The sequence below is a fragment of the Protopterus annectens genome, chromosome 11.part0 (assembly GCF_019279795.1).
Source record: "Protopterus annectens isolate FY-2018-M chromosome 11.part0, PAN1.0, whole genome shotgun sequence".
Classification (NCBI taxonomy): Eukaryota; Metazoa; Chordata; order Ceratodontiformes; family Protopteridae; genus Protopterus; species Protopterus annectens.
The window spans coordinates 1,331,422,657-1,331,447,999 of NC_056745.1; the positions used below are offsets into that span (position 1 = coordinate 1,331,422,657).

Here is a 25,343-nt window from a genome sequence, read left to right on the forward strand (position 1 = left end):
GCCAACTTAACCCTAGTGTCTCACCCACCCGGTTCCTCCAGCTTCCCAATCTGCTAATTGATATGGGATCATTTGGGCATTATATTTCTGTGGTAGAAAGCCACCTTTGATGTCATCTATGTTTAATGGGTTATTGTATTGACTTTCTGATTTGTGGAGAAAAACATGCTTGGAATTTGTATGCATGTAGTCTAAGCTTGTTTATAGTGGGGAGGGTGGCCAAATGGTTAAGGTGTTTGCCTTAGAAACACAAGGCACAGGGTTTGAGTCTCTCAAGGGATAATTGGCTAGGCTTAAAATGTCTCGCAAGGGCAGTTAGCCTAGTACTAATCTATGAATCTATGACCATTAAATGCATGTGCATTAAATACACAGTAAAGTAAACTTTATCAAAATGAAATGTGTACTACTAAAATACACATTAATATTTTCATTAGTTGCATGATATCTAAAACTTAAAATTGCTTAAAACGTCATAGAGGAGCTAGTAAAGGTGGTGTTAGGACTACTTTAATTAATTTTTTAGTAGTGTTTCAGAGTTACTTGGAGGCAGATCATTTCATTAGAGCTTACTGATTGGTATTCTGTAGTTGATAATTTGCAGAAATGTAAGAGGTTACACTTGTTGCTGTCCAAAATCACATGCATGACTATTAATGATTGAGTGCATCTTCCCTAATCTATTTTTTTTTTGTTGTTTCAGATTTCTCAGGATGAACCTGAATTTTCAAAGGCTAAGTATCTTTGGCCTTCTTTCCAATTCATTTTGGAAAAATGCCCCTGTTTTGTGGACAGGTGGCTCCTGTGTGTCTGCACAAAATTTTCGTCAGGCAAGCAGTAAAAAATTCAAGATGTCTAGCATTGGCATAACAAGCCTCAAGTCCTGTATTGGAGCCGTCTTAAACTGTACTGGAAGTCTAATTTCTTGTGGACAAATGTCCCCTAAGATAAGAACACTAAGCAAGAGTCCATTTATTGTGAAGTACTTATCCCATAGACGTATTTTGTCTGGTCAAGTGGGGGTACTTTCTTGTAATTTGTTTGTCAGGCAGTTTTGTAAGTCCATTCCTTGTAATGGTCCTGAATCCACTTCTAGTTCCAAGCCTCAGATCCGTCTTTACACAAAGTTACTGGTAACTTGCATTTTTGGAGCTGCAATCATGGGGTCTTGGCTTTATGTTCGTCAAGAAAAGAAGACTATACAGAATGTACAGAGATTGGAACAGCTAAAGAAAGTGGCAGTGGGTCAGGGGAACTTCAGTCTTCTAGACCACAATGGCAAACCTAGAACAAAGAAAGACTTCTTTGGTAAGTGGGTCCTGATGTACTTTGGTTTCACACACTGTCCTGATATCTGTCCAGATGAACTTACAAAAATGTGTGAGGTTGTCCGCATTTTGGAGAAGGATCCCAAACTGCCAGAGATACAGCCCATCTTTGTTACTGTGGACCCAGAGAGAGATGATGTGGCAGCTATGGCAAAGTATGTCAAGGATTTCCACCCACGTTTGCTGGGTTTGACTGGGACACCTGAGCAGGTCAAAGAAGCAGGAAAGGATTACAGAGTGTATTTTAGTGCTGGTCCGAAGGATGAAGACAATGACTACATTGTGGATCACACTATCATAACCTACCTTCTTAATCCAGATGGACTCTTTATAGATTATTACAACAGAACCAAATCTGACAGAGAAATAGCAGAGAGCATAAGAAGGCATATGGCCACTTATGTCTCTTTGTTCTAATAAAACAAAGCATCTTCTGTCCGCATCTCATCATGTTAGCCTCACAACTGCATGTTTATGAAAAGTTAGGTAATTTGCAATGGAATATGGAAAAAAAAGTTTTGAAATTGTTTGATATTTGGTATACATTGTTTTATAAACAGAAAAGAACTGATGTTCTTCATGTTTTACTGTTGCAGTCATCACCTGTCGGTTATCCCTGCTGTGGTAGCCCTCACCCGGCCCAAATACCAGAGTCAGTATTCTTGTGCACCAGCTGCTGTCGCCTGTAGTCTAACGTCCGGTCGTCAGTACTATAAAGCAAGGCAGCCGACTTCATTACATCTTTCTTGCCGTGGAGCCCGTAGCAGAAGCAGTTCACACGAGTGCCGGTCGGTCGCTACCAGAAGTAAAATTTCCTAAAGCTAAGTACACCATTGGGGACCCTTTTTTCTTGCTCTAACTGATGTCCGAAAAAGTTAACAATTCTCTCGCCTGTGGAAAGCAGATCTCACACCGAAACACTTTCATTCTTACTGCATCACTTGATGTTCATCATGTTACACTGCTGCAGTCATTACACTTGGGTTATCCTGCCATCAGGCGGTCCCGCAGTCGGCCAGAGTTCCAAAGTCTTGGTCCAGCATCAGTTGCTGTTGCTTCTTCCCTGACGTCAGTGTGCCAGGGGTATACAAGATGCAGCCGACGCCATTTTCTTCAGTCTTTCTTGCCACGCAGTGCCCGAAGCAAATGCAGCTCGCAAGTGCCGGTCAGCCAACTCCTGAGATTGTCATTCCGAATCCAGAACCGAAGTCTTCTACAAAGCTAAGTACCCCGTTGGGGAAACTTTTTCTTGCCTCAGACCGATGTCAGTAAAAGTTAATAATTGTATTTCTTGTGGGAAGCAAATGCCTCCTAAGGATTTCCATTCTTATTGTATCCCATGCCTAGGCCCAGACCACGACGTGTCAGGTTGTCTGTTTTGTGCTAGGTTTAACAAGCGCACTATTAAACGTCGGTTTGATTTTGCCCGACATTATTTTGGTAGAAAATTCATTTACAACATGCCGTCGGAATGACCAACGACCGGGATTCACAAAAAGCGCAAAGACAAGGACAGGCATCCGAGGCCCAAAACTGACGACGAAGCCTCTTCTAGGCCAGTTGCCGGTTCTCCGGTTTTCAGCGAGGTGCCTTTGCAGCCCCTGATGACCACTTCTTTGGGAACCACAGGCCGCCTCTGACTCCCACGTGGAGATGGCTGGGCCTTCGGATACACCAGATTTACGGCCTAATGAGACTAACCCTTCAGAGTGATCCAGAGTAGCTGAACAACCCGCAGCTTCAGAGGGTGTTTTCAGACCTACTCAGTTAACCATTAAATCTTCTGCTAAATCTAAAACCCCTTTAAAAACAAAGAAACAACTTCTACATTCACCAGGACAGGCCTGCATGCCTAAGAAACAGATGCTCAAAATGGCCGAAGACTTAATTACTCTGATCAGAGGGTCCCACCCTCCTCCTGATAAAAGGCCTAGACAGGATGCAGACTATGACTCATCCGACCAGGTGTCCATCTCTTCAGATTCATCCTCAGACCAAGGATGCTCTTTACCCCCTTATGAGGATTCTGATGCTGAGGAATCTATTCCTTCAGCCTCTCCACCAGAGGACTACTCCTCTGGGGAAACCTTACATACCATGAGGGAGCATTTCCATTGGGAGGGCCCGGATTACTCAGAATCCAAGAAAAGGCTCAGAGATTTTCCTTTATTACCTCAGCACAGACCCCTTGCTATTCCTCCAGTGTTAGATATTGTGGATGATGTGTATTCTGAATCCAGTTTAAATCCTGATTCTTTACCCCCTGCTCCAGTTAAGCCAGACCGATACTACAGAGTCCCTGTCTCTCGCAAATTTCTTTATAAAAGCCCTGTGGCTGACGCTGAAACTATTTCCCAGGGTCCCAAAGGGGTAAAGGCCTCCACAGCAAAAAATCCAGTCCCCTCTGACAGAGACTCCAGAACATTAGACAGATGGGGGAAGAAGGTATATACATCTGCAACTTTAGCAATGAGGGCCTTAAATTGCCAGTTTCACATGCTTAAATATCAGCAATATTTGATGTCTCAGTTGAAACAAAAAATGCTTCCAAATTCAGATCTTCCTAACTATAAGGAAATACAGGCTTTATTGCATGCAGCTGAACAAGTGGGAAAACATACTTTGCAATGTGGTTTTGATTCATTAGAGGCCTCCTGTAGAGCAGCAGTTACAGGGTCTGTCATTAGAAGGCATGCTTGGTTAAAAGTGCAGTCTTTACCAGATCATATTAAAGCAAAATTATTGGATGCACCTTTGCAGCAGGATGTTTTATTTGGAGTTAAGGCAGAAGAGGTATTAAAGAAAATGGAGGATAAAGCAAAATCTATGCAAACGGTGAAGGATTTCTTACAGATTCAGCCTCCTTGATTTAGCAGAAATTGGCCAACAAAGAACTGGTCCTTTCCAATCTCAGACAGACCTCAAAGGGGCAGGTACAGATGCCCAAGAGGCAGAGGTCAACCACAAGGTTCTTACAGGCCTCGACAATGGGGTGCTTCAACTCAGAAAGAAGGGGAAGACAGGCCTCAACCTTATAAAAAACAGTCCCAATGACTTCCCACTACAGCTGCCAAACACTTATCTCTTGGCAGCCCCCTTGAGGGGAAAACTGGCACTTTTCTGTCACAATTGGCATATGATCACCAAAGACAAATGGGTTCTCAGTATTGTATCTCAAGGTTACAAGTTCCACTTTCACACTCTGCCAAGGTTAAAAGGAATGCCAAATCTGCCACCAAATCAATGGGCAGAGGCTCAAAGACAAATTACAGCACTCATGAACATGAGAGCTATTCAAAGGTACCGACACAGGAGCAAGGACAAGGATTTTACTCAAGACTCTTTCTGGTTCCCAGAAAGGACAAAGCCTGGAGGCCCATTCTGGATCTTTCTTCTCTAAATACTTACCTGGATGTTCCAAAATTCAAAATGTTGACACTATAGCAGCTTCTTCCCATGCTGGGCAAGAAAGCTTGGCTCGTAACTTTGGACCTCAAGGAGGCATACCTGCATGTCCCTATCAGACAAAATTGCAGAAAATACCTCAGATTCTTAGCAGGTTCAATGCATTACCAATTCTCTGCACTGCCCTTTGGCTTATCTACTGCGCCCAGGGTCTTTACAAAATGCATGGCACCAGTAATTGCATTTTGCAGACAAAAAGGAATTCAAATTTGCCCATACTTGGACGACTGCCTTATTCAAGCAGAGAACAAAGACATTCTTTTAAAGCATCTGGCGTTTGTAAAAAGATTGCTAATTTGCCTAGGGTACACAGTAAACGAAAAGAAATCAAAACTAGTACCCTCAAAAGAGATAATATTCTTGGGTGCCAGCTTAAATACAATGGCCCAGATGGCTTATCTCATGCCAGACAAGCAACGACAACTGACTCAATATTTCCAATTGATGGCAACAAAGACCCAACTCCCTGCAAGAAAAATTCTGCAGGCCTTGGGTTACATGGCATCTTGCATACTACTAATTCCATATGCCAGACTGCGTATGAGGAAACTACAATGGTACCTAAAGTGTGTCTGGTCTCAACACTGTCACAGTTTGGAAACAGTGATACCACTTATTCCTTGCCTTCAACACGAGTTTCGATGGTGGGCTCAAGCCTGTCACCTCAACAAGGGGCAGCCTTTCACTCAACCCACAGCCAGGCAAACACTGACAACAAATGCTTTGGATTACGCCTGGGGAGCACACATGGCAGGAAAATGTATTCAGGGCAAGTGGCCCGCAGAACAAAGGCATCTTCACATCAATCAAAAAGAGATGCTAGCTGTACAAAATGCCCTTATAGCTTTCAAGGACCTTCTGCATCCAGGACAGCTTCTACTAAAGACAGACAACACCACAGTTATGTGGTACATAAACAAACAAGGGGGCAGTCATTCATAAAAACACACCAGATGACTTAAGCAGAAACATCATGGATCCGCACGAGTGGAAAATAAATCCACAAATATTCAGAATGATAACACAAAACTGGTGGAGCCCGGACATAGATCTGTTTGCATCCCCAATGAATTGCCAGCTACAGAAATTCTGCAGAAAGACTTCCCACCCACAAGCATGGAAAGTGGATGCCCTCTCATTCAGCTGGAAAAATCTACAACTATATGCTTTCCCACCACTACCTCTCCTTTCAAAGGTACTCATAAAAGCCAGACAAAAAAAGCCAAAGATGATCCTGATTGCCCCAGACTGGCCACGCCAGCACTGGTACCCAATCTTAAAGAACTTAGCACAAGGTCCACCATGGATTTTGCCTCAAATCCCACATCTTCTGACTCAGCAAAACAATCAGATACTTCACAGCCAACTCAAGACTTTAAACCTGGCTGCATGGCAGATTCTTTAGTCACGCAAGCAATGCCTCTCTCCAAAGCTTTTATGCATGTCATTCTGGATGCCAGAAGGCCTAGCACAAGGAAAGCCTATTCGGATAAATGGAAGAGATTCTGTGCCTGGAACCAGGCTCACAGCCTTGACCCTCTGGTCCCAAATATTCCTCAGATACTACAATACTTAACTGAGATGCTGGACAAAGGCCTCTCCTTTTCATCCATTAAGATCCACGCCTCTGCCATCTCTGCTTATTACAACACAGACCCACCATTTTTTTCTAATCCTTTGCTAAAGCAGTACCTCAGAGGGGCTAAAAACATAAGACCGCCCCATAGAGCACCAACTCCAACTTGGGACCTCAACTTCGTCTTGGAAAAATTAACTTTACCTCCTTTTGAGCCAGCTAACTCAGCAGACTTAAAATATGTCTCTTGGAAAACTGCTCTGCTCCTGGCAATAACCTCAGCACGAAGAGTTTCAGAATTACAGGCACTAATGGCAGTGGAACCTTTCATCATTTTCCACCAAGACAGGGTGTCTTTACGAACAAACCCTACTTTTATGCCAAAGGTGTTATCAAGTGTGGCTCTAAACCAAACTATTCACTTGCCAACTTTTTATCCAAATCCACAAAATAAAGGGGAGAGACTACTGCATTCCTTGGACATACACAGGCAGTTACGCTTCTGCTTGGACAAAACGAAAGCTTTCAGGAAAACTGAGCAATTGTTTGTAGCATATGCTGCAGGAGCACAAGGAAAAGCCATTTCAAAACAGACCATATCAAAATGGATAGGGCACTGTATATGTTTCTGCTATACACACCATGGGAAAACTGTGCCTAACAGCATTATGTCTCATTCCACCAGGGCTACAGCCACTTCAACTGCCTACCTCAGAGGAGTACCTACCAAGTATATTTTGGAAGCAACAACTTGGAGTTCTGTACATACCTTCACCAAGCATTACCATCTGCCTCTTTACTCTAAATCCAGAGCTGGCTTTGCCACAGCAGTGCTGCAGGGCCTTATAGCCACCCCTAATGCCGTATAGAACCAGCCACCCTACCACAGCTTTGGGATTCTACCCAAGTGTAATGACTGCAGCAGTGTAACATGATGAACATAGTACAGTTTTGTACCTACCATAAATGTAGATGTTCGAGTGTATACACTGCTGCAGTCTAGGTTACCCTCCCTCCTTCCCCTCTTACTTGCTGGTACTTACCTAAGCCTTCTACCCTTTACTACCTATGGGGAGTATTTGCTGGTAACTGAAAGTTTTTGATTGCTTTTCTTATGTACGTTTTATTAGCAGTTTACATTGCCTTCCTTTTTGGGGGCACCTGACATCTGGGGCAAGAAAAACTGAAGAAAATGGCGTCGGCTGCATCTTAATATACCCCTGGCGCACTGACGTCAGGGAAGAAGCGACAGCAACCGACGCCAGACCAAGACTTTGGAACTCTAGCTGACTGTGGGACCGCAGTGTAATGACTGCAGCAGTGTATACACTCGAGCATTTACATCTATGGTAGGTACAAAACTGTACTTTTAAGCCCAGACCATGACGGCCGTTGTTGCTGGTTCTGTGCCTTCTTTAATGCAAGAACCATTCGTCGTAGAGCTCTTTTTGTAGACAATTATTTTCATATTCCATCTTCGAATTCCGATATAGCGTCCATCAACCAACAATCAGCCGACATTCCGAAAAAACTTAAAGATAGAGACAGGTCACACAAGGCTAAGCTTTCCGACGACGCTAACACTAAGCAAGTCATCAGTTCTCCGGAATTCAGTGAGGCGCTTTCGCTGCCCCTGATACCCGACTCGCTTTCTATGCAGGCCTCTGCCAAGACCCTTTTGGAGTCTGGTATGCCGCAGAAATCCACTTCATCTTCCAAGCCTTTGGCTGTCTCTGCCTCGGTTGGGTCCGGAGCCACGACTCGAGCACCGGCTTCCAAGGAGGCCGTTCACACTACCGCTTCTAGACAAAAAATGACATATTCTCTTCTGACTACTGTTTCTCAGATACCAACATATTCTCTCAGGCCTCGAAGCCAGGCCACTCCTAGTAAATCTGCTTCTAGCCACCATCTTGCTACTGCTCCTCCACCCCAAGCTCAAATGCTTAAAATGGTGGAGGATCTCATCTCCCTTATCCGAGGTACTCAGGCCCCCACTCCAAAAAGGAAAAGGCTTCCTTCTCCAGAAATTATGTCAGACCAAGAGTCTGAGGAATCTGATTATTCTGCCTTTGAAGAGGAACAGCAGCCCTCACTGTTTGAGGAGCCAGATGCAGAAGAATCCATCCCCTCTGCCTCCCCCCAGAGGATCTCTCCTTCGGGAAACCCTTCACTCCCTCACGGAACATTTTCAATGAGAATCTCAGGACTACCCACAGTCAAAGAAAACGACTTGGAGAGTTTCTTGACTTGCACCAGCACAGACTTCTAGCCATCCCACCTATTCTAGAAGTGGTGGATGATGTTTTCCTTGAATCCAGTTTAGTCTCCTACTCCAGCTAAACCTGACAGGTACTGCAGAGTACCGGATTCTCACAATTACCTGTACAGGAATCCCACTGCAGACCCTGCGGTCATTAGTTCTGCCAAGAACCTTCTTCCATCTGACAAAGACTGCAGAGCACTGGACAGATGGGGTAAAAAAGTATACACCTCTGCAACCTTGGTTATCAGCGCACTCAACTGTCAGTTCCATATGTTAAAATTATCAACAACACACTTTGGAACAATTAAAACAGAAGATTGCTACCTCTTCTGACTGTCCCAACTCAAAGGAGCTGGCAGAATTACTACACTCTGCTTGTCAAGTGGCCAAGAACTTATTACAATGTGGATATGACACCCTTGAAGCCTCTAGCAGGGCAGCAGTGATACGATCTGTTATTAGAAGACATGCATGGCTGAAGGAACAACCTCTCCCTGAGCATGTGAAGTCTAAACTTATTGATGTACCCCTAGGTAAAGAACGCCTGTTTGGGGAAAAAGTACAAGAGGTGCTTAAAAAGATGGAAGACGAAGCAAAATCTTTGCAAACAGTATAAGATTTCTTTCAAGTTCAACTGCCCAGATTCAGCGGGAACTTTCCCTCTAAGCACTGGGCCTCCCCTACACCCAGCAGACAGGACCAAAGTAAGCCCCGCAGGGACAGGACTTCCAGGCCCCTATCCCAGGGCCAGCAAAGAAGCAAACAATGGACCACTTCTGCCTCTAAGGCAGGGAGTTGTAAGCCAAGCTTCTATAGTAAGCACTCACAATGACTCTCTCTCCCCCCTCTGCCCTCCTTTCACTCATCTGAAACTGGGAGAAACGCTCACCCTCTTCAAGGACAATTGGATCCCTATAACCAAGGACCAATGGGTATTAAAAATCATTTCTCAGGGATACAGATTGTCCTTCAGCAAACTCCCTATTCCAAGAGGGGGTACCCAGACCTCCCCCCAAACCAGTGGGCAGAGGCATTAAAACAGGTAAAAACTAATATCCCAGGGGGCAGTAGAACCTGTCCCTCCGGATCAGTCAGGAAGAGGTTTTTACTCCAGACTTCCTTGCACACAGAAAGGAAGGCACTTGGCACCCGATCCTGGATCTGTCCAAACTGAACACCTTCTTGTGGTCCCCAGATTCAAAATGCTAACCTTGCAGCAGCTCCTGCCTATGCTCACACAAAATGCCTGGCTGGTCACACTAGACCTAAAAGATGCCTACCTCCACATCCCCATCAGGGAATTGTGCAGAAAATTCCTGCACTTCAGAGCAGGCAGTAAACACTTTCAGTTCTCTGCACTGTCCTTTGGCTTATCTACTGCTCCCAGAGTATTCACCAAATGCTTCGCCCTGGCTATAGGGTTCTGCAGCCAGAGAAATATACAGATTTACCCTTACCTGGATGACTGCCTCATTCAGTCAAATGGCAAAGAAAAGTTGCTTCAGGATCTTCTCTGTGTCAAAAAACTCCTAACTTCCCTAGGGTTCACCATTAACGAGAAAAAAATCAAAGCAAAACCCCACCAGAAAGATTGTTTTCCTGAGAGCTGTGCTAGACACAGCAACCCTAAAGGCCTTCCTATCCCCAGAAAAGCAGAGCTTCCTGCCTCTCTACTTCACCCAGCTGGCTTCCAGAAGTCACCTCACTGTGAGGACGTCCCTGCAAGCCCTGGGATACATGGCATCTTGCATCATTCTCATCCCTCTCGCTAGGCTTCACATGAGAAAGTTTCTCATTCCGTAGACAGTGGTACTTAAAGAACCTTTGGTGTCAGCAAACTAACCTTACCTCCTTTCGAACCTGTTGCTTCAACAGAATTGAAATACCTCTCCTGGAATATTACCTTCCTACTAGCTATCACCTCAGCCAGAAGGGTCTCAGAACTTGAAACTCTCATGGCTGTCCAGTCCTTCATAATTTTCCATGCAGACAGAGTCTCCCTAAGGACTAACCTTTCCTTTATGCCTAAGGTGGTATCTGATGTGACCCTTAACTAGGCCATACACCTTCCCACCTTCTTTCCCAACCCTCAAAACAAGGGGGAAAGAATTCTACACTCACTAGGCATGCACAGACAACTCCAATACTATCTGGACTGCACTAAGCCAGTCAGGAAAAAATGACAATCTTCTTGTAAGCTTTTCCACAGGGGCAAAGTGGAAGCCCATCTCCAAACAAACAGTTTCCAAATGGATCTCACACTGTATCCATTTTTTGCTACAGACTACATGGGAAGGCCATCCCTAAGTCGATAGTAGGGCAACCTCCACTTCCACTGCCTTTCTCAGAGGAGTACCTACCAGGGACATCTTGGAAGCGGCCACCTGGACCTCTGTCCATACCTATACAAAGCATTACCACGTACCTCTCTTTTCTAAGTCTAGGGCAGGGTTTGCCTGTGCAATTCTGCAGGACCTCCTGACCAATACCTAGGACTCTGCCTGTCCTTCCACCCTTTACCTCAGCTTTGGGAATCCTCCCACAGGTGATGACTGCAACAGTGAAACACGAAGAACATAGTACAGTTGTGTACACTTACCATAAATGTAGATGTTTGAGTGTATTCACTGTTGCAGTCTTGGTTTCCCTCCCTCCATCCCCCATTCAACATCTTCCCCTAGGGGACACATGCTTCCCAAGGTGGCTCTTAGCCATCAGGACCACTTCTCTCTTTTCCCTTGTGCTTCTGATGGGTTAGGGCAAGAAAAACTGATGTAATGACGTCTGCTGCCTTGCTTTATAATACTGACAACCTGAGGTCAGACTGCAGGCGACAGCAGTCGGCATACAAAAACATTGACTCTGGTATTCGGGCCAACCGAGGGCTACCACAGCAGGGATAACCCACAGGTGATGACTGCAACAGTGAATACACTCTTAACATCTACATTTATGTTAAGTGTACACAACTGTACTTTTTTCTGACTTGCAAAAGACTAACGTCAGATGTAAGCAGTTAGTAAATGTTTGTGTGCGTTTCATGTCTTTAGGTTGGCAGTGCTTTCCTAAGACAAAGATTTCCATACAAACTTGTACAGAATTTAAATATGTATACACCCTCTGATGCTAAAGAATAAATTGATGAAGTAATTACACATTGATCAATGAAATAATTAGTGTCACAGTGTTTGTATGTCTTTTTTGGTGCAGAAAAATTGGAACCTATGCCATTTAATTCAGTCTTATGTACAAGTACCACTTTGTGAATGCAAAAGTTCATAACTGAGATCTCCATGCCAGGCCAGTCTCATCAGAATGTGTTTGTGAATTCTTAATAATGTCAAGATACTGATCTTGTCTGTATATATTTTGTTGAAACTGCATTGAGCACTATATACTGAATAAACAGTCTGTGAAATTATAAATATTGTGACTAACTCCTGTGTTTCCACAGAGAAAATGGTTCTGTTGACTCTTTATTTTAGCTTGTAAGAGTTGGATCAGATGCATTCTTTTAACTACAACCCAGGCTGTAAGGCACTGAGTACAGCACATAGCAATGTACACTAGAGTAACAGACCTGTACATGGTGGTTTACATACTGACACTCGCAGAATTACAAATGTGAATAGGCATCAACTTTACAGTGCTAGTGTGTTTTTTTAACACCTTTATTAATTTCACATTTTTTGGGGAAAATGACTTGAATATATGTATACATTAATAGAAAAGAAAAAAGTAATTGTAAACATTTTTCATTATTTTCAAGCATTATACATGCATGTTTTTTTAATAGTTATTCATTGTAGTATTACATAAGTTGTTAAAGTCCTGTCTTTCCTTAAGTACAGGTCTGTTACTCTAGTTTATTCTTGGTTATATCAGGAAGTTAAACTAAGTAGTAAAAGTTTAAGCATCAAGGTGCTGGAGTGAACAGAACAGTCTAAGATCATCCTTACTAAGACAGCTCAAGAAAGAAAACATGCAAGTAATCATCACATTAGCCATTCCTTAATAGGACACAATCTAGAAGGAAAATGACAGGGCTCTCCTTCCTTAAAGTAGTCACAGTTGTTTCACTCTGTTGCCTTCATACTTGAGAGTACTTGTGCTTCTTTATGGCATACAATGTAGCATCATGTGCAAACTCTTAAGTGTGTATACAGTCCCAGGCTTTCCTGTTCAATGCCAAATGTCACCATTCATGCAGCAGAGGAGATGTCTATGTGAGCAAGAACCATTTTAACAGCTCTAGGGTAAATGTCAGCTTTTTTCCTCATGGTTGCACTTGTCAGACTGCACATGGGGAAGTCCACTATCTCCAAGGAATCTGATACCCATAATCTCCATCCATTTAAGAAGTCGTTACCTCTTGTACCTGCCATTCACAAGAATTTCAGACAGTAAGATTCTCAGGTGCTGGTCCACTCTGAATGCCATTTGTGAATCAATGGGTACCCAGATCCTGATGACTGAGTTATCAGACTTGGCCTGGGGGGAATATTCAGGATCCTAGAAAGTTGGAATAAACCAGCACAGAGTCAAGCATGTCAGTCTCGGAGATATTAGCCATTGAATATGCACTCCAGATTTTCAGATTGATCAGGAAGCCAGGAATGTTGCACATAGTCACAAGCTATGCTATGAGCATGTGGTAGAACAGCAGGCATAGGGGCACTCCCTTGGAGTAGCTTTGCATATTGATCATATTGGCATAAAACCTGGCAATCATTGAGACTTTTTTCATTTTTTCAGCACCGGAATTCCCTAGCAGATCAGTTGAGTAAATCCATACCCAAACCCATGAATGGAAACTAAATGTAAAACCTTTCATAATTAGCCATGCTGTGGAGAACCCCCACATATACTTTTTTCCCCCTCTCCAGAGTCAACAGCCCTCTCAGTTTTATGCCAGATACCCTATACAAGGGAGTTCTGGCAATGGATGTTTTTTGAATCTTGTGGAACAAGGGATTATTATGCATTTCCCCCTTCCCTTAGGTCCTCTTCAAAGCAATATAAAAACATGCTAAGCTAATATTGGTGGACCTAGGGCAGAACGGGTTTTCCCAGCTGTTGTCCTGAACAGAGAAGGATCCCTGCTCCACTCTCTCTGTTGCAGCTTCCTGACCCAGTAAAAGGGACAATTCTGCTGTAGTCAAGGTTCCCCTTTCAGTTACCTTGGCTTGTTTACCACTGGAATCTCAATTAGCATCTATCCCTGTAGTCAAGCAGTTTCTAAACATCCTGGCAGATAGATTCAGTGCAAACGTCACCTCCCTCTCACCCCCAAAAGTGCCCACAACAATACTGGAAAAGTGTAGTGTCCTGGAAATCACAGACGCACAGGTGAAAACAGCTCTTTCAAAAGCCAAAAGCACAGCATCAATGGGGCCAGATGGTGTCCCAGGCTGCGTCTTGCACGAACTACAGAACGAACTAACCCCCCCCCACCTAAACACAATGTTCAACCTCAGCCTCTCCACAGGCTACGTGCCCATAGAATGGTGCACAGCAATGGTTATTCCGCACCACAAAGGAAGGCCACAACTGACCCTGGTAACTATCGCCCCATAAGCCTGCCTAGCCTGGTCTGCAAGGCTGTGGAGCGCATCATCATGGAACTCATTAACAAAGACGTTGGGAACCTCCAAACACTTGACCCAGTTTGGCGTTGTTAAGGGCAGATCATGCCTACTAAACCTGGTTGACTTCTTCGAGACAGTCACCAAGGCCATAGATGAGGGGAAGGTAGTTCACACAGCCTACCTTGACCTCGCCAAGGCTTTTGACACCATTCCCCACCCAGGAATTAAAGAAAAATTCACCAGCCTGAACATAAACCCCTACGTCACGAGATGGGTTGCCAACTGGCTTACAGACAGAACTCGCACGGTAAGAATTGCAGGCTCCAGGTCCGACTAAACCAGTCACAAGTGGTGTCCCACAAGGCTCGGTCCTGGGACCCCTACTGTTCAGCATATACTTCTCAGAAGTACAGGCAAACACAGGAGGACTATAGCTAACCAAGTTCGCCGATGACTGCAAACTGGGAGCCATAATTGACTCTCCGGCTGACACGGACATTCTCCAAAAGGGCCTTACTGAGATGGACACCTGGTGTCAAAGTCATGGTCTCAAGCTAAATGTCAAACAATGCATAGGCATCCCGTTTGGGAAAAACAAAACACTCATAAATTACCACATAGGTGGCAGCCCCCTTAATACAGAAGAGGTAATAAGAGATCTGGGGACCCAGGTAGATAGTAACCTCTCCTTTGACAATCATATTGCCAAAGTAGTTAGGAAATCCTTCTATGTAGCCCATCTAATTACTAAAGGGTTCACATCTAGAAATAAAGAGGTTATAGTGCCCCTCTACTAATCACTCATCAGACCCATCATAGAGTGCCTCACAAGACACTTCCAACAGCTGGAAAGACCACAAAAGTACCTCAACAAGAGGATTACTGGCCTCAAACATATGTCGTATGCAGCCCAACTGGAAAAACTCCAGCTGTATTCAGTGGCATATCGCTTACTCAGAGTTGACCTCTGCCTGACTTACAAAGCCATGTCCAACTCAGAATTGATGGACATGCTCCACCTAAAGAAATCCAAGTCACCGCAAGCCACTCGCTCTAGTGAGCTAAACCTCGCCACAACAATAAATAGAACATGCTGGAGGGATAGATTCCTGTCACAGAGACTCCCCATGCTTTGGAACAAAATTCCTAACTACATTAGGCAGAGCCTCTCACTAACACTCTTCAAGAGAAACCTTGACGAGTGGATGAGTAACAGAAAATACACCCCTGGGATCACTTCATTGGCTCTTCTTGACAGAGGCTCAGTTAATTAATCAGTGCGACGGTGAAAGGTGACACACACTGGCTAGGCTTATAAATGCCATCGGGCAGATAGCCTAGTACCTACCTATTAACCTAAGAGGTCCCCATTTTGAGGCCTGGAAGAAAAACATCCTCCCTACCCCCTCAACCCTGTATCACTGTTCTGTCGCTCTCTCTCACCTTTCAAACCATTTGGCTCAACTCCAATCAAAGTTGTATGCCTACTAAAGTTTCAAAAACTGTAATTTGGATTTAACAGTGTTAATCTACACCAAATCCTCTGTTTACTTTGGAGCATGTCTGTACTAGAAAATACAGAAATCTCAGTACACATTAGTGGCAGATGGGGGTACAGAGAGCTGACACTTTTTTTTAAAACTTACGGTTCCACTGATAATCAGCTGTTTTTGATTGAATTGCAGTTTATTTTTTGGTCATGTGAGACCTGTAGTTTCAGGGCTAGCTGCTTCTGTTAAGCAGCCAACAAATTATTATCCTGAAAAACTTTTACCTGCTAGTTATTACATCGAGGGGAATTTCAGAACCACATGCCTTGCTTTATAAACAACCTTGAATGATCTTCTTTAGGGACAGAATTAGAAATAATCTGTTGTGTTCAGTGTACTTTCTTGAGCTGGCATTGAATCAAAACCTCAGTTCCTAGTTTCCTACCCTAATCCTCAGAACAAGCAAGAGAAACCTTGCAGCTGATGAACATGCATAGACAGTTTGATATCATGACAAGAGCCTTAGACATGCATATTCATCAGGTTGTTTCTGTCATGCCAGGGCAAAGGGCAGACCAGTGTCCAAGTAAATCTTTTCTAAGCGTCTAACTGATTACATATTTCTGTTATGATCAACATGGAGATGTCCTGCTAGGATATTTTGGGGTGCATTCTACAAAGGCAGTAGTCTTTTTCAGTAAGGTTTAACCTCTCTTTGAGGGTCACTTGCCCCTTAATCCACACTTTCATCAGGGAGTAGGAGATGGATGTCCTTTGCAGGGGTAGAATAGTGTTTTGCTTCTCTAAATTACTGTAATTTAACCTCCTTTAAGCCTATAGTACCTTTTTGTATGCTTCCAGTTAACACCAATCCTTATATCCGGGTTTGACTTAAAGTGATTTGCCATCTAATAATGGGCAGTGAAAAATTAATTATGAAGGTGCTGCTGTGCTGTACTTACTGTACTAAAACCAAAGTCTTCTTAAGACACACAGTCTTGCTGGCTGTTTACTGCTGAATCAGAATCTGGTTATTACACAGAGGTTTGCATGACTGCATCTACAGTCGGTTTAAGGCACTGAGCCTTGCAACTGCACACTGAGACTTTGCAGCACAATACTTATTTTACTGTAAGCACAGTTACTAATAACGTATTCTTATAACAAACGACACATAGTACTGTGACAGCTTATAGCATAGATGTTCAAAGTGTTACTTCCCGATCAGCATAGATGATTTTTGTCCTACACAATATCTGGAAACAAGTATTCCTACAAATACCTCTAACATTAGATTGGTTTTCACAGTCTATTTATACTGTTCTTCTCATGCACTTTAGATCCTGTTTTTCCTCTTGGTATCGTTTTTTTGGACTTTGTACGGAAACATCTGTTCTGCTGATGCTTTACTTTCCAGACTTGTTTTTTAAAGAAATGTTTTGTGGGAAAGCACGTACAAATTGTTTTTTTTTTTTCTGTTGACTATGTCCATTCATCTGAGAGGAATTACATCAAACTTTTTGTAATATTGTGACAAACATGTTTTTAAGGAAACATCCTGTGGAAAAGTGCACACTGCTGATTTTATAAAAAGCCATGTCCATTCATCTGTCAACTTCTTGGCTGATACTGTGGGAGAACATGTTTTTGAGGAAACAGCTTGTAAGAGAGCATGTATTGGTGAGTTTATAAAAAGCATCCCCGGGATTCATGAAGCTTGCGCCAGGCGTAGCGTAGGCAGTATAACGCCAAATATGGCCGCCGAGCGATCCAGGTACGATCCAATTCCACGTGCACTACCAGCGTACACAAGATCTGTGCTGCTCCCGGCTCAGGTATGCTAATCACCACATGTGTAGTACTGCAGCATGCAAATGAAGGTACATAGTGATTCATGAAGTGGTGTAGGCATAGCGTAAGCCTACAAAAATGTAAACCAAAAAAACGGGTTTACATTTCGCCAAACAGAACATCAGAGCCATGAAAGTGGACCAGACTCGTGTATTACAAAGTTAGCATATGCCAATGGCTAAATATACAGCCAATGGCATAAGAAAAGATGCACAACACACAAAAAATAACATTTAATGTCATGGCCACAGTAACGCAAAGTACAACCGCAGGGCATGTGTGTGTGCGCAAACGGGAACACAAGGAAAATGTATACAAATGTCATAAAATTGCAATGCAACACAAATCATGATTTCACCATAATAGGCAATGGTATGCATGGTACACCACAACCAAGCTGCAAGGGTTGCTAAGGGTCTGTGACAGTGTTCGGCGTGGTAACTATGATTTAGTAGTCAATGCCATGCAAATGAGGCAAGTAATAGTGAATCACAAATGTCCCGCCGGCCTAAGGATGTACCATACGGTGCAGCGCTACAACACAGAGGAGTGGTCTGGAGGTATACATGACATCAGCAGTGGGGTGTGCCACCATAGCTGTAAGCACATTGGAGCAATGCAAATCCGGGCTGCCCGTTGCTAAGCAAAGCCGCAGGGTAGGGGTGTGGATGTAGGTATAGCTTTGCTTAGCTGAGAGCACACATGGTGCCCGAAAGCGCATATGTATGTGGATGAAAACGTGCCCGAAACCCGGTAAGTGGACGTACGCGCCGCACACCACAGCTCAAACAGGAAGTTTAGGGGAAGACAATAAGGAAATGCCGCAGTAGGGTAATTGGAGTACAACTGAGCAATTAACACCTATTAACTCACAGTGGGCCATTGACGGCAGCTAACAAGGCTGCTAGCAGCAACCTGCAGAACAGAATATGGGAGGTGTTGGATTGCAAAGAAAAGAGAACTGACACTGCAGAGCAAAGCAAACCTGCAGTAGATCGGCTATTGAACACATTTCGCAAGACAATCTTGGTTTGGGAAAGTACAAAAGAAAGCAGGCTGCTGGATACATGCCAGACAATGGGAGGGGAATCATTAAGAAATGTGAAGGCAAGGGCAAGAGGTAATCCACGGCAGCTAAATGTAATTCAACGCCAAAGGCACCACAATAGCAGTACCTGTGGTAAAACACATAAGATACCCTGCAGCTCCGATTGTAGCTACACACCCTATGACATCATCAGTGTTCAAAGCACAATAGTATAAAGTGTGAAGGCACCTCACACACACTTGTGTATTCCCAAACACTGCACCATCGGTGTAAACAGACAGGGAACATTTACAATGTACTTGTTGGGAGCTGCCATAGCTGTGATTCATCACCATGTGTTGGGAGACAGAAGATGTTGTGGAGGATGATGCTGACAACCATCTCAGGCCTCGGAGGAGAAGAAGAGTGTTCAGACCAAGGGTAACCTACCAGGGGCTACATGATCTGGAGATAGTAGAGCATTACAGGGTGGACAGGGATATCATACAGCAAATAGTTGAGCTGTGCTGGCCACGCCTGAGATCCAGAAACAACAGAGGGGAACCCATCCCAGTGGACACGAAGATATGTGTAAGCTTGAGAATACTAGCCAAAGGTACCTTTCAAATGCCAACTGGAGATATCATGGAGATCTCACAGGCATCAGCATCCAGGGTACTCCACCAGTTCCTGGATGCCATGTTACCACATGCCAATGAGCATATATAACTCAGGAGGAGTTGGCCAGCAATGTGCGTCTCTTCCACCATGTGGCACACTACCCGGAGGTACTGGGTGCAATAGACTGCACGCACATACATATCAAGTCACCACCCGGTGAGCATGGTAGGTGCTACATAAACCGCAAGGGATACCACTCCAACTGCCAGGTCATGTGCTGTGCCCAGGGCATTATCACAGATGTGTGTGCTGGCAGCCCTGGAAGCTACCATGACTCCCACATCTGGCATGCCTCACAGCTGTATCAGGTATTTGTCAGGGGGGACATCCCATATGGCCACCTTGTGGGGGACGCTGGCTATGCACTGGAGCCATGGATGATGACTCCCATCAGAAATGCACACACACCCATGCAAGAATGCCATAATGAGGCACACGCACAAACCAGAATCATCATAGAGCATGTGTTTGGGATGCTGAAATCATGGTTCCGTTGCTTGGACATATCTGGTGGAGCCTTGCAGTACTCTCCAGGCATGTGTGCCCACATCTTTATAGTATGTGCCATGCTACATAATATGATCCTGCAGAAACAGCTGCAGCAGGGACATAATGGTGAAGGCCCTCACAGCCCATTGCAATTGCCAAGGCCAGCACAGGCACAGAGGGATTCAGACCACGAACACCCTGTGCCAGCCCCAGTAGGCAGATGGAGGTGTGCCCAATATGCCCACACCTTGGCAAAGAGGGAGCGTATAGCACATACACTGACAGTGTAGGCCCCTACGGACTGACAAACTTCTCCACCTGGACTCACAGTAAAATGGATGGCGCACACATACGACCACCTGTAAATTGTAATTTATAGGTGACCTACTGTGTAAATCCTACATAGGCAGCCCTCAACCATTGCATGCACAACAGCTGTTGGAACAAGGAAAGTCAACACCTGAACAGTAAACGAAGCTAACAGCATATGTTGATACTGTATGTTTAAGTCCCTAGGTACATCGGTAGGTACATGCCCGATTGTCAGAGGCCATTCATCAGCCTAGGCAAAATGTGTCTGCTGTCGCCACCCCATCAATTAACTAACTGTCCCTCTGCGGAGCAGAGCCAATTGCGGGATCCATGTATGTAACCACTGTTCCCCACCCACTCTGCATGGATTCCCTGGTGTGTTAATGAGGGCCTCCATATAATGTAATCAGGGATGTAGTGCCAAAGCATGGGGAGTACCCATGACAGGTATCTGTCACCCCAGCATTCTCCAGTTATGGTTGTGTCAAGATGTAGCACATTACAGTGTGTGGCTCACTGTGACATAGATTCCCAATGCTGGAGCACATCCATTAAATATCACTTGGGCACACCATTAATAGGTCTCATCCATATGTAAACTAACTGAGTTACACATTTGATTGCAGTATGGAGGAACAGACATAGTACAGTCCACATACAAAACACCATAACACTTGTACAAATCCCAGATGCCCAAGTGGTAAAGCCATTGACTGTGTCGTGCATGTTCCCGGTTCCACATCCTGCAAGGGCCGTTACGTAATCCCGATGGCATGAATAATGGATGTTGGATGCAGGTCATTAGAGCACGTTTAAGCACATGCTAGCGGGTTTATGCACCGGCAAGTGACGGTAAGCATCTTTTAAACATGACTACACAGACATGCGCAAAACAGGTCTAAGCTTTGCTGAATATCGTGCGGATCACGGTCAAAGATGTCCAGAACAGGTGAAACCAGTATTATTCACCCCTGTACTAATAGTGCTTGCTCTGAAAGGTAAAACGACCACTGCCAGGAGTAGAACACGTAACCATGTACACAATCACCTACCACTAAGCTACCTGAGATGTACCAATGTGTGTATTGTGACAGGTCAAAACACAAAAGTGCGGAGTTCAGGAAACGGTATACACCGCCATGTACCCAACAAAAGGTGTGTTCACTCTCTCTTTATATATATATATATATATATATATATATATATATATATATATATACATATACATATAATAAAGATAGAAAGGGTGATAGAGAGATATATGTCGATATATACAGATTTACATATATCTGCAAATATATAGATAGGTTAACGACATGTACACAACCATGGAGGTACAAATAAATAAGATACTGCCAACTACCGAATGCTTTACATACCAACAGGCATAATCATGAGGCTTAAAGATCGAAAGACCACAGTACCGGAACACTAGTAGAACCACGAGTAATGTTATCACGATGTTAAGGGACATTTAGTTATTGCTGCTGGTGCTGCGGTCCAGGTAGGTACTGTGTTTAATTGTGTTTCTTATTGCTGTAGTGTGTGTAAGTGTGTGTTGGGGGTGCGGTGTGTGTTTCCGTGGGACTGTAATGTGTGTGTGTGTTTGCATCGTGTATCTGTTAGTGCTACCTCGGAGGTAGACTATTACGGTAGGTGTGGTCATAGCCAGCCTTAGGCATACGGTTACCACCTGTCCCACTTTAAGAGGGACAGTCCCTCCTTGGCCAGTTGTGTCCTGACAACAAATATTAAAAAGGGCAAATGTCTGAGATTGTAGGACATAATTATGTCCCATATATTATGTAATAGTTGCATTAAATAGTTATTCCTGTATCTAAAATACGTAAATGTTACAAGAAACATAATAAGCAGCTAAAGTGCTACAAGAATAAGGTTTTATTTAGGATAAAAGTACGTTCTATCCTTTGTACTGACAGTGGGTATGTGTCGGCCTCTAAACCCTGATGTGTGTCCTGCAAATGTCCCACTATGGCCAATTGAAAAGGTGGCAACCCAAGCCAAAGAGGTTCAGTCACCAACACAACTGCAATGAGTGCAAATATCTGTGACAGAAATACACGAGACAGCTTTCATGTAGTAACATTCCCTTACATATCGATGTATTTCCGGAGGGATTGAAGGATCAACATCACCCGCATGCTATATAGGAACCAATTAACAATGGCTTAATGAATAACCCTGCAATAACCATAGTATTAGTCTACTAAGTGATAGGTCTTCAATTAGGGAAGGAGCCACCACACACATATGGAATATGTATAAATGCAGTCCTCACAAACCTGTCTGCTATGTACACCCACCTACATCTCCCCCACACCCGAAACAATTGCAATACAGACTGTAATAACATCACAAACATCCACTCACTCAATGACTTCTGCAGAAGCGTTAACATACCTTGTGAGAGAGACACTTGTAATGGCGCCATGTAAAATCGTTGCTGTTGTACAATGGAACAGACGCCGATGTTACAGGTTTTGCTTGCAATAGTCTCGTATCAGACAGTTGAGATAACAGCTACACTCACATGTAGAACTACATACTCTAGCCGTCACACACAATCCACAGGGGACATAAATTCAAAATATCTGTGTCTCTCCAAATAGCAGTTGCAATTCATCACAACAAAACACATCCAGGCTGTCTTCCTCGAAGGTAGGGCAAAAGGACAATGCCCAAGTGGAATATTCAATTATACCCCACTATTGCCGTGTAATTGGCTAATGGAGTAGCTGCACAGCTGATGTGCATGTAATAATTTACTCCAGAACACCAATTGGTGGTAGGATACCACATGTTACAGATATCTACATATAAAAGGATGGCTTGCCATACATTCAAACTGTATGCTCGTACCATAGAACCGTTTAAACAGGGAAGGAGTAAGATATTTTCATAAACTTGGACCGCTAAGAAGGTATGTAGAACACTCAGTATGTTAGTGTATGTAGTGCTTGTTCTGTATTAATGAAAATGTACGTAATACATACAGTGAGAAAAGGTATTATGTAGTGATGTCTTGTTAAGCATAGTAACGCTTGTAGAAATTGTGTGTACTGCTGTGGGCCACAAGGTAAACATCTCATACACCACAAGGGATGCTACATAAGGGCTTTAAACACAATTCCACTCCAGCCGTTGTCAGTGGTAGGGTTTGTCCAACAAGTAAATGCCATAACAGGGGATAGTATATGTTGATATACTGTAACTGTTGGCATATGTATGGGCGTATAACGAGAATAACATGCCTAAGGTGGTCCTGCTGTGCAATTATGCTTTGCATTATGGGATAATGTTTCAAAAATGTGAAATGTACAGTATTGTAGGTAGATATGTCAAATATTTTACATAGCATTACTGTTATATTATGCAAACATAAGGTATGTCTATTGGCATGTACAATACACAATAACAGGATACACATGGCTTGTAGTCACGAGACAGTGTAACAGCATGATAGCTAATTGAAATGGAAGAGCTACTCAATTATCCATGCACAAAGGACATGTAATAGCTTCACAGGTTCATAGTTAGGTACTATGCTGTCTGGCCAAGTCCATTTGTAAGCCCAACTATAGTGTTTTCACTGGCGGGACCTCCCTAGGGTAGTGTCATGTGCCTGTGAACAGCAGAGCCTTTTGTTCCCTGCATCTGTGTACAGTACAGCCACTGCAGTGATCTCTGGCATACATGTCTGTCTCCCATCGAGGTATCTCATGAAGAGTGCTAGTGAGGGTCCCTGCCTGATGTACATAGGAATCATGTTCCAAAGCATGGTGAGTGTCCAGTTCAGGAATATATCCCTCCAGCACATCCTACTCATTGTTGCATTTGGGTACATATCCCAGAGCATATTGCTCTCAGTGGCTTTTGCTTATGTTGCTTATATGGAGCATATCCATCAATATTGTGGACATGAGCCTTGTATGTTCAGCAGAGGTCACCTCTGAGTATGCAGTATGCAAATGAGTACAGTTGTGGTTTCTGTAGTTGTGCTGCATACGTCAACCTTCGGAGGTCAATAATCCTGTTGGTGTGTTAATGTTGTGGTATTTAAAGCCATTGCTGTTCCATAAAGTACACCCCAAAAGGGGTGTTGTACCCTTGAATGTGTTTCATAAGTCAGGAGTATAGAGGTACAATGGGTGCCTTTGTTTCGGCTACAAACCGATTGCAGATTAGGGTGGCCACGTAGAAGGATATCCACACCACATTGGCAATATGGTTATCAAAGGAGTGGGTGCTGTCTACTTGTGTACTAAGATCCCTTATAATGTCTTGTGTATGTAGGGGATTACCACCTATGTGATAGTGGGTGATTGGTGTAATCCAAAGGGGATGTCTATGCACCTTGTGGCATGCAGCTTGAGGCCATGTTATCGACACCAGGTATCCGTCACAGTGACACCCTTATGGAGGGTGTCTGTATCAGCTGGTGAATCAATCATGGCTCCTAGTTTGCAGTCATCTGGAAACCTATTCAGGGAAAGCCCCTCTGTGCTAGCCTGTACCTCAGGGAAGCATATACCGAACATGAGGGGCCCTATGACCGAGGACTGGGGTACGCCAATTGTAAATGATTTACAGTATGAACTACGGTATGCAACCCTCACTGTGTGGGTCCTGTCCATGAGCCACTTTGCATAACATCTCGAGACGTAGGGGTCGATGTGCATGTTAACAGTACCAGAATGGGGAACGGTGTTGAAAGCCAATGAGAGGACAAGGTAGGCTGTGTGGACCTCCTTACTGTCATCTACTACCTTGGTAACTGTCTCAAAGGAGTCTACCAGGAGTAGGAGCCATGGTATGGCCCTAACAAATCCAACCTGAGTGGTATCAAAGGTTTGGAGGCCACCAATGTCTCCGTGAATGACTTCCATGATGATGTGCCCCATAGCCTTGCAGAACAGTCCAGTCAGGTGTGTAGGGCAATAGCTAGTGTTTGTATTTGCTGTTCTGATGGGGTCCCCAGGCTGGCCAGTAGCTCCTTGGTAGGTGTGAGTGGGGGCTGGGTTGGTGGCCCACCACTCATACTGTGTTCCACCTACACTCAGTATACTAGATGTACCTTCGTATGTCACAGGATTGTTCTACCAGTGGCCTGTTGACAGAAGCTACACTACAAAAGGTGTCTGAGTGACATGTGCATATCACACCAGTGGCAGCTACAGTAAAACAGGGTTAATGTTTTGTACTCCCCCCTCATTGTAGCCCGTACCACACAGACAAATGGGAGGCATCTG

General features: G+C 44.0%; 1 protein-coding gene across 1 annotated transcript; it reads left to right on the forward strand.

Annotated features, from left to right (window-relative positions):
* Positions 1 to 698: 698 nt before the first annotated feature.
* On the forward strand, positions 699 to 1,973 carry LOC122815839 (protein SCO2 homolog, mitochondrial). Its single transcript, XM_044088649.1, has one exon. It carries the CDS (start codon positions 714 to 716, stop codon positions 1,743 to 1,745), a length of 1,032 nt encoding a protein of 343 aa, XP_043944584.1. The 5' UTR covers positions 699 to 713; the 3' UTR covers positions 1,746 to 1,973.
* Positions 1,974 to 25,343: the final 23,370 nt, after the last annotated feature.